The following is a 13,043-nucleotide window of genomic DNA, read 5'->3' as shown; positions in this document are numbered from 1 at the left end:
AAAATTTCACAATCATTTGGATGATGGGTGTCGAATACATGAGGTTGACGTCGGTGTAAGTGTTAAAGGATACCAGGGCCGTGTCTCCACCCCCACATTGTCCGAGGCAGGCAACCACGCGGGACAGATCGGTCCAAACGCACTCTGCTGCCCCTGACACCCAGCGCTGATGGTGCCGCGAAATAACGGACAGGCGCGAAGGATGGAAGCTTGGCCGTCAAGTACTCTCGGCAGAAGAAGTGGAAGCACCAACCGACTGCAACCGCCGACCTGTCTTCTCAAACCGCCCAATTTCCCACGGCTTCGAACTCTGTAGATTCTGCAATGGCTCTCGGCCACCGTCCGCCGACTTCAATTCCAACCCTCTCAGTGTCCGCGCTCGAATGAAACGAACGGCACCATGCCGGTGACCTTGCCTCGATCGCGGTTCCAACGCCAGCTCGTGTCGCGGTCCACCATCCGGAAGTTGATCGCCGCCTTCATTATCTGGGCCATTGTCGAGGCTCAACTCATATACTACCGAGTCGCCCATGCCGAGAGAGACATACAGGCCCAAGCTACGACGCTTCTTAAGCCTACCCGCGTTTACATTGCCAGCTTGCACTGGAACAATGCTGCCATCTTGCGCTCCGACTGGAACAGGGGGGTTGTCGACCTGACCAAGGCTCTGGGAGCAGACAATGTCTTTGTTAGTGTCTACGAGAGCGGTAGCTGGGATGACTCCAAGGGCGCTCTCCGGGAGCTGGACCGCGAGTTGGGCGGACTTGGAGTTCAGAGGCAGATCATACTCGACAAGGAAACTCACAAAGACGCGATAGGCGCACCGCCAGCCGAACATGGATGGATCACCAGCCCTAGTGGTGAGAAGAGGTTAAGAAGAATACCTTACCTGGCTGGCATGCGGAATCTTTCTCTTCAACCATTGCTGGACATGGCAGAGAACGGAACAACGTTCGACTACGTGTTGTTCCTGGGCGACGTGGTGTTCTCGGTGAGATTTGGTGGTCACTTATGCCTGTCTTCGTAACTCCTCGCTAACATTAGTCTTCTTCCAGGTCCCTGATATCGTGGCTCTGTTAAACACAAACGACGGCCAATACGCTGCAGCATGCTCGCTCGACTTCAGCAAGCCGCCTCACTTCTACGACACCTTTGCCCTGCGAGATTCGGGCGGCCATGAATACGCCACCCAGACCTGGCCGTACTTCCGGTCCGCCAACTCGAGAAAGGCGATGCTACGTGGTGCTCCTGTGCCAGTATCCAGCTGTTGGAACGGGATTGTAGCAATGCACCCGTCCGTGTTTACGGGAGTCAAGGGCCTCAAATTCCGAGGGATCGACGACACACTGGCTGCATACCACTTGGAGGGCTCCGAGTGCTGCCTCATCCATGCGGACAATCCGGCATCGCGTACCAGGGGTGTCTTCCTTAACCCCAATGTTCGGGTGGGATATTCCAGAAAGGCGTACGACGCGGTACATCCACCAGGAGGCTGGCTTTCTCTGTCGCAAGTCTTTTCCGGTTTGTGGAAGAACAGGGCCGCCAGATGGTTCCAGACTCCGCTTTTCAAGGAGTTGCAAGTTCGCTGGCGCATTCGCAAGTGGGCAGAGAAAGAGGAAGGTCGTGAGGAACCCGGACCCTTTTGCCTCATCAATGAGATGCAGGTCATTGTCCACAACGGATGGGCCCATTTATAGGTACATGGTAGAGGACTTCTTGGGTAGATAAATCCTGATCATTTCACGTTCCTGTTCACCCACGTGGCGAGCGACGGCATTGACCGATCGGAAGCCTCTCTCCAGAACAGTCAACAGGACCCTCTGTTTTGAAGACTGCCCCTTGGCTAATTGTCTGTCTTTTCAAGGTTCTCGGCTGTTGTTTGTTGTTTACTGCTAGCTCCTGTGGGTGTGGGCCGTACCTCGTCGACGACATCATGATATCACCACCGTGTTCTCCGATTGGATACGGGGCAAATCCCCCACCAGTGCCACCAACTTTGAACATGCATGCAACTGGATACGATGCAGTCGTTACCTTGTTGCTCAACACAACGGTCTCACGATGCACAACATCAACTTTGACAATAAACAAGCTTTTTTTGGTCGACTAGTCTCTTCTCGGCTCGAGTTCCGACAAGACGATCGCTCCCACCCCGCGGATCGCGACATCTGGCAAGCGATTCTGACCAGAGACATCCAGATCTGGCCATCGGATGTCCACTAAAATCCCAAACACAATGCACACGACTCGATCAACGGCGTCACTATTAATGGTCGTGGGGGTATAGGCAAAGAGGGGTATCATATTTGACCATCTCCCCTCCCGACAGCGGGCTGTGTCCCTTCTCTGTCTTCTCCGTTAGCCATCAGAGATCCGACCAACAGCACCCAAGTCACGGCTCACTTTCCATCATGGCGCCCGCAGAACCAAACGCAATCCCATTTCGCCCAAAGGGCGAGATACCCTATTTCGAGGAGGAGAGGGAAGGTTGGAAGGGATACATTGAATGGGAAAAGCACCCCGAGAAGAAGAAGCAGGTGGAGGAGGTACTGAAACAATATGACTTTCCCGACCCTCCAGAGTTTCAGTTCGTCCCACTGCCGAAGACCAACCCGATCTTGACTGGAGAGCGGTTCAAACAATACCACTATGCTACAGGGCTCGGCCATCTCGTCGACATCAGCTGGCAGTACGTGCTCAAGGAAAAGGCCGCGGACATGACGCATGTTCTCCAGTTTCCCTACAACGGAGAACCCCCCGGAGTAAGTCTGCTGGCGTCCATCATCCGTGTCGAGAGAAAAATGCCTTATCTAACCAAGAGCTTCGCTACATCCAGGACCGCCTTGTTTCCACTGAGATCACCCGCAACGAAGACTTCTTCGTCCGCAACCATGGCGGTGTTCCCGAAATCGATCCTGAGAAGTACTACCTCGAAATCGAAGGCCTCGTCAAGAACCCCCAGCGCCTCACCCTTAAGGACCTGCAGGACGAATCGAAATTCCCTCGCCAGACCAACGTTGTCAGTCTCCAATGCTCCGGCACTCGCCGCCTTGAACAAATCCACCAATATCCCGGTGATGGCGACGAGCTCATCAACGCTCCCTGGGCCGAAGGCGCCATCGGTGCCGCCCGCTGGACCGGTGTCTCTCTCAAAAAAGTGATCAAGTATTGCGGTGGGTTGAAGGATGACGCCATGCATATCGAGCTTTTCGGTGCCGATACCTACTTCAAGAAGGGCAAGGTCTACAACTACGTCGTGTCCGTTCCCTGGCGCAAGGTCAAGATCAACGAAGTGTTACTGGCCTGGGAGATGAACGGCGAGCCGCTGCCCAAGCTCCACGGTTTCCCCCTCCGCGCGGTCGTCTTCGGCTACATTGGCGCCAGAAGCTGCAAGTGGCTGTACAAGATCCGCGGTATCAAGGACCCGAGCGAGGCGCCCGTCCAGAGAAAGGAGTACCTCTACTATACGCCCCAGATCGGCAAGCAGAACGCCTTGTACAGCAACGGCTTCTCGATCCAGGACATGCCTGTGTCTTCGGCGATTATCTCACCCAAGGACATGGATGTCATCACACACGACGGAAAGGTCAAGCTGAAGGGCTGGGCGTACTCGGGTGGTGGACACTGGCCGATTCGGGTGGAGGTTAGTCCCGATGGAGGGGCCATCTGGTATGAAGTGCCGACGGAGAATATGTCGACTAAGTATTACTATGCTTGGCGACTGTGGGAGATCGAGTTGCCCCTTGATCCTGAGGGTTGGCTGGAGTTTTGCGTGAGGACGTGGGATAGCGCGTTGAACACGCAGCCCACATACGTCAGATCTGCCTGGTGAGTTGTTATCCTTCCCCTACTTTGTCTGAAAGAAACTAACCAAGCGTCAAAAATGCAGGAACTGGGATTTGCACGTTACTTCCTCTTGTCATCGTATCAAGATTTACAGCATCAACCGCTCAAAGCCGGCTACCGCAGCCCGTCTGAAGGCCTTGGAAGAGAATGGCTTATCGATCACGCCCATCACGAAACCTTTGGCACTCGAACTCGAGACGGACGAGCAATACCAGGCGTCTATGGGAGAGCAACATGGACGGGAACCTCTTGAGTAAGGAAGTGTGGTAGTCTATGATACGGTGGGCGTCTAGAGTTGGGGAGCCGTTTTATGCGAACTTATATGCATGTCATCTTGCGTTGTTGAACTTTATATTTTTTTTAAATTTTTTTTACAAAACCTGTACTGAAGTCTCCATTGATAGTTCCAGCTCAAGGACACGGTGGACGTTGAGTTCATGGCCCACGCTTCCTACAGCTGCACGTTTGTCTCACTGACAACATTCAAGAACCTTGGTGTTGGGGCATCGGTATTGCTGCCCCATGGAACCATCGATTGTCGAGCCACGGATCATGATCCCGGACGAACAGCGAGCAAAAAGAAGGGCTCTTGAAAACACCAAGGGACCCCAGGCGATGGATGGATCAATAAACCCACCACAACAACAGCAAAAAGCCCAACGTGGGACTCGAACCCACAGCCTCAAGATTGCTGATCTCGAATGAGAATAGAAGTCTTGCGCGCTACCGATTGCGCCAGCCGGGCAAGATTGTTGTTTTGGTCGCTTATTTTCTGAGGTTATATTGGAAGGTTCTTTCGCGCTTTGACATGATTTTGGGAACAACGACGGGTTTTTGCGCAACAGGTGAAAAGACCATAAAACCTCCCTCTCCGTATCCTCTCCAGCAAATCCTCAATCTGAGAATCTTCTCTTGAACATGATTTTGTTTGGAATTTTCCAAGGACTTGATGAAAAGGGAAAACTGTCAGTGTGTCTGACTGTTGTTTCCCAAGGACAAACACCTGACTCTGACATCGTACATCAATCTACAATGCTCCCTCCCACCTTCTGGCGCCCAAATATTGTTTCCATCTATCGAAGGAGATTTATTGATTGACCATAAAAGGCAGTACGATATTGCTATCATGTGAAGAGATCCTGGGGTGCCTTCGCAACAAATAACTCGAAACACTCAGCATGAAATCTCTGCGTGCTAGCAACGTGGTGGAGCTGGCACTGTGCCAGTCTGGCTGTGTCTTAAGTGTAACATAAGGCTAAGAAAACTAATTAAGCGGGTTTAGCTCAGTTGGGAGAGCGTCAGACTGAAGTCCACTTCACTCACAAATCTGAAGGTCGTGTGTTCGATCCACACAAACCGCATCTCTTTTTGCATTTTTCTACTTCTCTCTTTTTTTTGTGTTTTGTTTGTTCTGTCTGTCCTATTTTATCTATATGTATGGTATGCTCCTTCTTCCTGTTCGTCTTGTTCTGATTTGTTTCGCTACGTTCTTTTTGCTCGCGGGTTTTTTTGTTCTTTTCATCTTGGCTGTTTGTTGCCATTCCTTATAGATCGCGCTGGCGAAAAGTTTCCGAAGAAGTTTGTGATATTTTTGCATGTGATTTCTCCTCTCCTCGGATATTGTTAATGACGTCGAGTGCGTCGAGACTATTGAAGTTGAAGATGCCAGAATAGGAGGAAACGAAGTGAGAAGGGTTGCATCATCATACTGATGAAGACTTCGTGTAATTCATTTCTAAGCAGACTTCGGAGACCTTCAGCTGGTGAGAGTATGGCGTTGTTTGTGATCTTGGCTGACTGCGTGGCCCATTCAATCCGTTCCTGGCTTCTGTCTGGACTTTCCTTTTTCATACTTCATCCTTGGTGACAGGTGGGACGAATGATGATCATGTTCCTGGAAGAGATAAGCGTAGATCTCCTAGAACCAAGATGGTGATTTGCAGGAATCTGGAAAATGTCAACCTTACGTGAGACTCCAGTAACGTCGATCACAGAAAAAAAGAAACTTCTCCCACAACCTCGCGCAAAAATTGCCGAATTAGGACGAGAAGTTGTTGCGCAGGCTTCAATATTTTCGATAAATTGAGTGGCATGGCTTGGTGACTGCAACCTTCCCCGGGTTTTCGGCCATGATCAACGTCACTTCAACTCGGCATGTTGCGGCCATGTGAAAAGAGCCCCAACCCACCGACACACCTGCCGGATACGTATAGTAAAGTTCCGGCGTATGACACTAATGTAGAAAAGTCCAAGAAGAGGGGCTCGTAAAACAGGAAAGGATTCACGGAGATGTGAGCTGTGGTGTTTGTCGGTGGGCCTCGTTACCGATTCCGAAAACCCACCCCTTTCCGTGTAGGGAGAGTGCGAAGTGCAAAACCGTGGTTGTGGGATTCTGAATACCAAGAGATCGACCAAGGGACTAGGAAAATGAGGAGCGATCGATGCCATCGACGGTTTAGCTTCACAGTCAGCAAGCTAGTATGGAGCTCAGGTCACTAGGATGTCTGGAGATCCATAGACCTAGGGACCCAGGGGCCATGGGTATATATACGACCCGGTGGTCTCCTCAAGCCTGGTTGCTGGACTTGAGTTCGACAAGTCATTCTCACTCCGCAGATTACGGGACCCCCAGGGTCGTCGAGCCTTGCTAAGATGATCCTCACCTCTAAAACTGCGGTGCTCTTCAGCACCGTCACTTTGTTCGCTCAAGTCGCTTTCGGTCTTCCCACCACCTCCGGACCGGAGCGCCACAACAGGGCCCGGGCAGTCAGACAGCTCTCTTACACAAACAAGACCAGCACATTCCGCAACGCTCCGGATAGCGAATCTGACCTCCAAAGCCGACTGGACAGCATCTGGGACAGCACGGCTGGCTCAAGCACCACCGGCACTTTCTGGGACAAGGTCGTCCTCCAGGCACACCAGAACATCTTGCCTGGCCAAGGCATCGACATCAACTACATCGATGACCCCAATAGCATAACCGATGTTCTGGTCGGCCCAACCGATCCCCGCGACAGCTTCAGCAACCTGAACAACCCCGACGTGCCCGGGGTTCACTACCCCCGTTTCTCGGATGTGGATCCCCTTTACACCATCTCCGAGGCGGGCCTTCGCGCCGCCATCTACCTACCACCAGGCTTCACCGCGTCCAGCAACCGCCAAGTAGTCCTCTTCGTCCCCGGCACCGGCTCCTACGGGCACGAAGCCTTCGGCCCCAACCTGCTGAAAGTCATTACCGAATCCGGCGCCGCCGACACCGTCTGGCTCAACGTGCCCGGCGCTATGCTGAACGACGTGCAATCCAACGCCGAGTACATCGCCTACGCCATCAGCTACGTCAAGGCTTTGATCGGCGACGGCCGCGAGCTGAACGTCATCGGCTGGTCACAGGGAAACCTGGCCACGCAGTGGGTGTTCACGTACTGGCCGAGCACAAGCCCCAAAGTGCGCCAGCTGATTTCCGTCAGCCCGGATTTCCACGGTACCGCTTTGGCCAACGGGCTCTGCTTGAACGCAGGAAACCTCACAAATGGTATTGAGGAGGGATTACCCTGCGCGCCGTCGGTGCTGCAGCAGGAGTATAACTCCAACTTGATCAGCACGCTGCGGGCGGCCGGTGGTGGCGACGCGTATGTCCCTACTACCTCGTTCTGGTCGAGTCTCTTTGACGAAATTGTGCAGCCGCAGATTGGTCTGACGGCGTCAGCGAGGATTGGCAACGCGCGTAGGAAGGGCGTGACGAATGTCGAGGTGCAGACAGTCTGTGGACTGTCGCCGGGCGGTGGGTTTTACGGCCATGCGAGCCTGTTGTCGCATCCGCTTGTTGCGGCGCTGACGCTCGACGCGTTGAAGAATGGAGGGCCAGCGAGCTTGGGGAGGATTGCGTCTGATATTCGTGATATTTGTAAGAATGTCCTCGCGCCGGGGTTGGACGGAGCGGACGGAGCGCAGACAGCGGGGGCCATTGTTCTTGCAGGAGTGAGGTTGATTGCCTATCCCTCCAAGTTGAAGGAGGAGCCCGCCTTGAGAGCGTATGCAGCTTGATTCATCATAGCTCGGGACGTGGGAAGAAGCTGGAAGATGATGAGTAGCGTAGTAATCGTAATACTAACTGGATGGTTTGGAGAAAATTACCATATGTTCAATGCTGTGACAATAAATACCGGTACCGTACCTACCCCGCCGCAGCATGCACTGCAGACCGACATGCAACATCCCGAGTCCGTACGCAACCCTGGCAACCTTAATACATCATTGTTTTCACATAAAAAGAAAAATCTCAAGATGTTCAGTTTTGCTCGCAGTATTAAAAAGAAGATATCCGCGAGCCAAAAAAATGGCCAGAAAGGATAAAAGGCGAAAAAAAAACAATGGACTATACCGGATTTGAACCGATGACCTTTCACAGTTGCATCTGTACGAAACATTGCGAAGCGAAAATCATACCCCTAGACCAATAGCCCTTGTATTGTTATTAAGTCGGTGCAAAATCAGCCCTTATGTACCCATAAGACCTCTGGGGTGCAGCACAACTTCCTTTTCCAGACGAAGGAAAGAAGACAAGACACGCCACTGATCATAACCGTTCCAGGAGTTTTCGCATATAGGCGATGCCCAAGTAGGAGTATAGATCTACAGATGGTCACCCCCGCCAGTCAATCTACTGTATACCTTCTGCTATTAGTCGCCCCTTCAACGTACACGCCCATCCCGTCCATCCCGCCTGGGTTCTCCCTAATATCTCGGGGTTTACAAACCTCATTTACACAGACATTATCATGACCTTACGGGGTACCACTATTGACCCGCCTTTCCGTGTCACGGTACTTCCATGCTTGGGCTACCGAAGTTATTGTGAAGGTAAACCGAACATGGACAGCTCAATGCCATGGCTAGCTTTGGGTAAGAATGGCCCGTTACAAGCCTTTAACGAGGATCACGATGGCTTCAAAACACATTGCACGGAGTGTATGTGGTGGTTTTACTTCCCGGAATTACCTATAAGTTGATGGTCCAAAAGTATAAGAAAGACACTTTGATGCGCAAAAGGGTATAATCATGGGGCAATGTATCTGTCATTGTTCTTTTTCTAAACCTTTCACTCCTAGCACGGTGGTAGACTGTGCAACGATGGCATGGACGATACCGTAGAGGCCTTCAAGCCATCAGCGTGACGCTTTGGTTTTCTCGTTTCCCCGGTAAATCACATCCTCTGTGCATTATTATCTCACATCTTCTGCCCGGGTAATGCATTGCTCGCCGAACCGCGCCATAATAACTTTCAACAGCATCCTAGAACCCTATATGAACAACGCTGTTCTCATACTGTATTTTGTACACTGCTCAGCCAAACCAAACCGCCAAAAAGCAAAACAAACCAAAAACTATGATCAAAAGTCCACTCCGTATCAAGGTAACTCGGAGGAATTAATTAGAGATCTCGCTCAGAGTAGAACTCGGCCGTCTCGAAACAGGAGATGCATATGATTTGGTCTGCGGCGACTCATCTGCAGGTGAAGTCGCAGGAGTTTCGCCGTCCAAATCAGAAGAAGTTGATGACTTGACGCGCACTGGTATATCTTCGTATTCCGTCTAGGAAGCGCCGCCGCCGTCGGAGTCTGGATTGGACCCATCTGGCGAATCTTCAGCTACCCATGGGCCTCCAAACTTCACCGGCCAAAGATCCTCCATCAAGGTAGCAGAAACGATTTCGATGTCTTTGATCAGGCCTTCACCAAAGCCGCCCCACAAATTCTCAACGCCGCCGTCGGGGAAAGCTGTTTCCTCTGGTAGTTCCTCAATGTCGTAAGGTGAGATAAAAGCATGACCATCTCCATCATGCGCCTGACACCACTGTGGCCAAGAGTTAAGAAACCCTTCCTTGTTAGGAGTAATGGTGAATTTGAAGCAGTAGTCGAGATAATCGCATAAGGCCGAGATGTGGTAAGGGTAAATTTTGACTCCCAGCAAATTTACAAGAACGAAGGTTCCGTAGTGACAGGATGCTGCCTGATAATCCTCTTGCTTCAACAATCGAATATTTTCCAAGCGCTGCTGATCTGCCGCATCGAATTGGAAATTCAGGTAGCGGAGGTTGATTGGCTTTTCGATTTTCCTCTTCTCAATAATCCACCGCCGGTCGTTGTCGGCACGTGTAATCCATGGCAGACCAAGAAGAAAGGGAATGGTACAGCCGAACATCTTCTCATGCCCTTCATAGCGCAATTCCCTTCTCAACACCTGAACCGGTTGCATGCTCTCTATTTTATGATCAGCCCCATACGCAAGATTGAAGAATGGGTTGTTAAAGTCGGTGATCTTGATACCGGGTACCGAAGGTAGGTTGTTGCGACTGGGATCGGGGCTGTACAATCCGACATCCTCGAACTTCAATTTGTCCAGTGCAAACACAATGTCACGGCCGGTAACATCTTCGAGGTTGAGGGACGGTGTTCGTTCAGGAGACCATGACAGTGCCGCAATGACCACCACCCCGGGAAGCAAGGAGGTGAGACCTTTGGTGAGGACAGCCAAGGATTGATTGACATCCTGTGGAAAGAACATACCGTCCTGGCTATAGGATGCCACCAACACGAAGTTGCTCATCGTGGTCACGGGGACATCTTTTGGGGTGGTAATTTTGAGCTCTTGGCGAAACGTGTGCAGACCTCCTTGGGACTTCCAATATTCGAAAATATCCAGATTCGTGAGAGAAAGATATGATGAAACCTCATCAATTTCTTGGAGCAGACCCTAACAGCAGGCTGGATTGGTTCGGTTCCTCACTGGAAAGTAAACAACGCGGCGAAAACTAGGACGTGGGCGTTGGCTGTGTTCGAATTGACGGCAAAGAGGTGACTGGGTCGAATGTATATTCTCAAACTCCATAACGTGGGAGCTAGAGCACCACCCAATCCCTGACTTGTCGCCGCAATGCATACACATGTAGTAAGCTGGTTTGTCGCACATGACGCACAAATCGGTGACTTTGGGGGGTGATGGATCCTCGGGTATTAAAAGATTTCTGATTTCAATGACGAACTCCGATTCAACATATGGATTGAGCCATGTCGCACTTGAAGGGTAGTTGGGAGTGCTGCTCCAGGAATCGTCAGAGATATATTCAGAGGTACTTTCCTCGTCAGCGGCGTATCCGTCAGCGGGGTGCGCTGATTCGTCTTCCATTTTGTTCTCTCCAAGGAAAGAAGATCGAACAGCCGTTTTGACACGCTTTCTGCTGACATGTGTATTCGAAGCGCTGGAGGCGCCATCCACATCCCTAGACTTATTGTTTGGCTGTGATGGCGGCAGTGGTTTGCATTTGCGTCTGCTATCGTCGTTTTGGCTCTCGACAGGAACAGAGCTCTCGACAGGAACAGAGGGAGGTGACTCGGATGGTGACTCGGATGGTGACTCGGGTGGTGTGGGAAGCATGCTTGAGACACGCCCGACACTTCAGCGGGTACCGTGTGAGACCTAAGGATAGGTAGATATTGGAACCGAAAAGTTGGATTATTGTCTGTAGCAAGCCTTTGCCTAGATGAAAGAATGTGCAAGTGGAATGTCTGAAATGATTTTGAGCAGAGACCCAAATGTGGCAAAGCTGAGTCGGAAAGATTGGACAACAGAAGAAGGGGAAAGGATGAAGTGACGATGGATGAATTCCCTGGTTTGATAGCTTGTGCCTTGACTGCCCGATTTGTACACGTACCTACCGCCATAGGCCGCGTACCTTTCTTCTTCAAGATGCCCAATTGTGAGCTCCTTCCTGAACGCCCCTCTGTTGTGTCTAGGGGGCGGGTGATTCAGTAATTGGTTGGTGGGTCCTGACAAACTGGAAGGAGATAGGAAAGGAAGGAGCCATGTGCTATATGCTGGATACCTTGATAGACACCTCTCGGGTATATCCGAGCACACTTTTTGACCGATTGATCGCAAGAATACCCATGTTCCCCTGGCAAAGTCGCTTCATTTGTTCTTTTCTTTTCCATTAACTTTTTGTCTGTCTGAGTCCTCGAGTAGCTCTTCTTCTCGTCCTGAAGTGAAAACATTCTTGGAGCCATCCACGTACTTTCGTTTGTTCACGGCATTCCCACCTCCCCTCTGCATCCACTTCCATCTGCTGACTTATTTCGTCTCATACTCGTTCTTTCCTACCGGCGCGATGGAAAGAAATAGGCACTCATCAAGCGGCACGACCGCCTTCTCGGGCGCGTCGACCATGGAGTCGGACCCGACGAGTTTCCCCGAGATGGAAGGAGAGTATCCCTGCCTCCCAAATCTCTGGATCTGCGGTGTGGATCTCACAGATGACCAAGAGCTCATCATGGAACATCTAATCGAACACCTCAATCATCCTCGCATACTGTCATCTGAGGCGACTGCTGACGCAGTTTATAGTCTGATGCCACTCAAGACTGTCCCAGAAGGTAACGGACCGTCTGACACGCTGGCGCGTCCACTATCCTCCAACAGCATGGAGTTGAGACACCCAGCCGCCAGCGTGATGAGAGAGTTTTGGTGCATCTTTGACGTCGCAAAGAATGTACCCCATTGGCATCCTGCCCAGGAGAGACTTCAGAACCTCATCAAGAAGCTGGCAGACCTCTACGAGACAGATGCGGAGGTTACAAAGAAGGAGTGGACGAGCCGTGAGAACGATGGCCGGGGAACAAATGTCTGTGCTGCACCTCCCTTCGCGTCTCTTCCTCCTCTTCCGTCCTTTCCGCACACACGTATCATCGATTGATGGCTGACACTTCTTCCCGTTATTTAGCCCTCTTCTCATCGCATATGGTGGGACCCCTTGCCCTACTTCTTGGACTCTCTCTTCAAGTTTGTCCTACGTTGGTTCCCCTCCCCTCAACTCCCTGGCAGTCCCTCTCCATGAGCAGAATCTGACTAATGTCTGAACCGTCAACAGCCTACCCGCGTGACGAAAGAGATCAGGATGTCATGTGGCACTGGACCAACTTCTCTTGGTTCCAAGCTCGAACTGCTGCTACCGCCCCCCACAGCATCATTCCCGCCGCCACGTGGGTGTTGCGCGCCGCTCTCGAAGATTTTCACCCCGTCACCATCGAACAATAGGAATGTTTCATGGCATCGGCTGCGGAGTGGCTGAAATTTGCTGCACATCTCTTGTGGCAGCAAGCGCTCGAGTGGGACAACCCCACCAGCAGTAAGCACGGGAA

The 13,043-nt window shown here is 51.6% G+C and overlaps 4 protein-coding genes and 3 non-coding genes across 7 annotated transcripts; 4 read left to right on the top strand and 3 right to left on the bottom strand.

The window, feature by feature from the left end:
* Positions 1-103: 103 nt before the first annotated feature.
* Positions 104-1,804, top strand: SMAC4_01133 (uncharacterized protein). Its single transcript, XM_003350191.2, has 2 exons — positions 104-991; positions 1,056-1,804. Exons 1-2 carry the CDS (start codon positions 401-403, stop codon positions 1,695-1,697), a joined length of 1,233 nt encoding a protein of 410 aa, XP_003350239.1. The 5' UTR covers positions 104-400; the 3' UTR covers positions 1,698-1,804.
* A 2,695-nt stretch (positions 1,805-4,499) lies between these two features.
* SMAC4_13524 lies at positions 4,500-4,591 on the bottom strand. The gene is given in 2 exon segments: positions 4,500-4,535; positions 4,555-4,591. It is a non-coding gene; the product is annotated as a tRNA-Arg (tRNA).
* Positions 4,592-5,118: 527 nt separating this feature from the next.
* Positions 5,119-5,207, top strand: SMAC4_13523. Its single transcript is given in 2 exon segments — positions 5,119-5,155; positions 5,172-5,207. It is a non-coding gene; the product is annotated as a tRNA-Phe (tRNA).
* Positions 5,208-6,498: 1,291 nt separating this feature from the next.
* On the top strand, positions 6,499-7,972 carry SMAC4_01131 (uncharacterized protein). The gene is made up of 2 exons (XM_003350189.2): positions 6,499-7,023; positions 7,079-7,972. Exon 2 carries the CDS (start codon positions 7,132-7,134, stop codon positions 7,891-7,893), a length of 762 nt encoding a protein of 253 aa, XP_003350237.2. The 5' UTR covers positions 6,499-7,023; positions 7,079-7,131; the 3' UTR covers positions 7,894-7,972.
* Positions 7,973-8,220: 248 nt separating this feature from the next.
* Positions 8,221-8,312, bottom strand: SMAC4_13522. The gene is made up of 2 exons: positions 8,277-8,312; positions 8,221-8,256 (listed from the first exon to the last, which is right to left on the bottom strand). It is a non-coding gene; the product is annotated as a tRNA-Ala (tRNA).
* A 598-nt stretch (positions 8,313-8,910) lies between these two features.
* Positions 8,911-11,283, bottom strand: SMAC4_01130 (uncharacterized protein; the record flags this gene model as incomplete). Its single annotated transcript, XM_003350188.2, has 2 exons — positions 8,911-10,472; positions 10,791-11,283. The coding sequence occupies 2 exons, from the start codon at positions 11,281-11,283 to the stop codon at positions 9,442-9,444; spliced, it is 1,524 nt and encodes a 507-aa protein (XP_003350236.1). The 3' UTR covers positions 8,911-9,441.
* Positions 11,284-11,952: 669 nt separating this feature from the next.
* SMAC4_01129 (uncharacterized protein) lies at positions 11,953-12,939 on the top strand (the record flags this gene model as incomplete). The annotated part of the gene is made up of 3 exons (XM_003350187.2): positions 11,953-12,526; positions 12,626-12,695; positions 12,773-12,939. The coding sequence occupies exons 1-3, from the start codon at positions 12,014-12,016 to the stop codon at positions 12,937-12,939; spliced, it is 750 nt and encodes a 249-aa protein (XP_003350235.1). The 5' UTR covers positions 11,953-12,013.
* Positions 12,940-13,043: the final 104 nt, after the last annotated feature.

Source organism: Sordaria macrospora, chromosome 3, assembly GCF_033870435.1.
Source record: "Sordaria macrospora chromosome 3, complete sequence".
NCBI lineage: Eukaryota > Fungi > Ascomycota > Sordariomycetes > Sordariales > Sordariaceae > Sordaria > Sordaria macrospora.
This window is presented reverse-complemented; position numbering and strand designations above follow the sequence as displayed.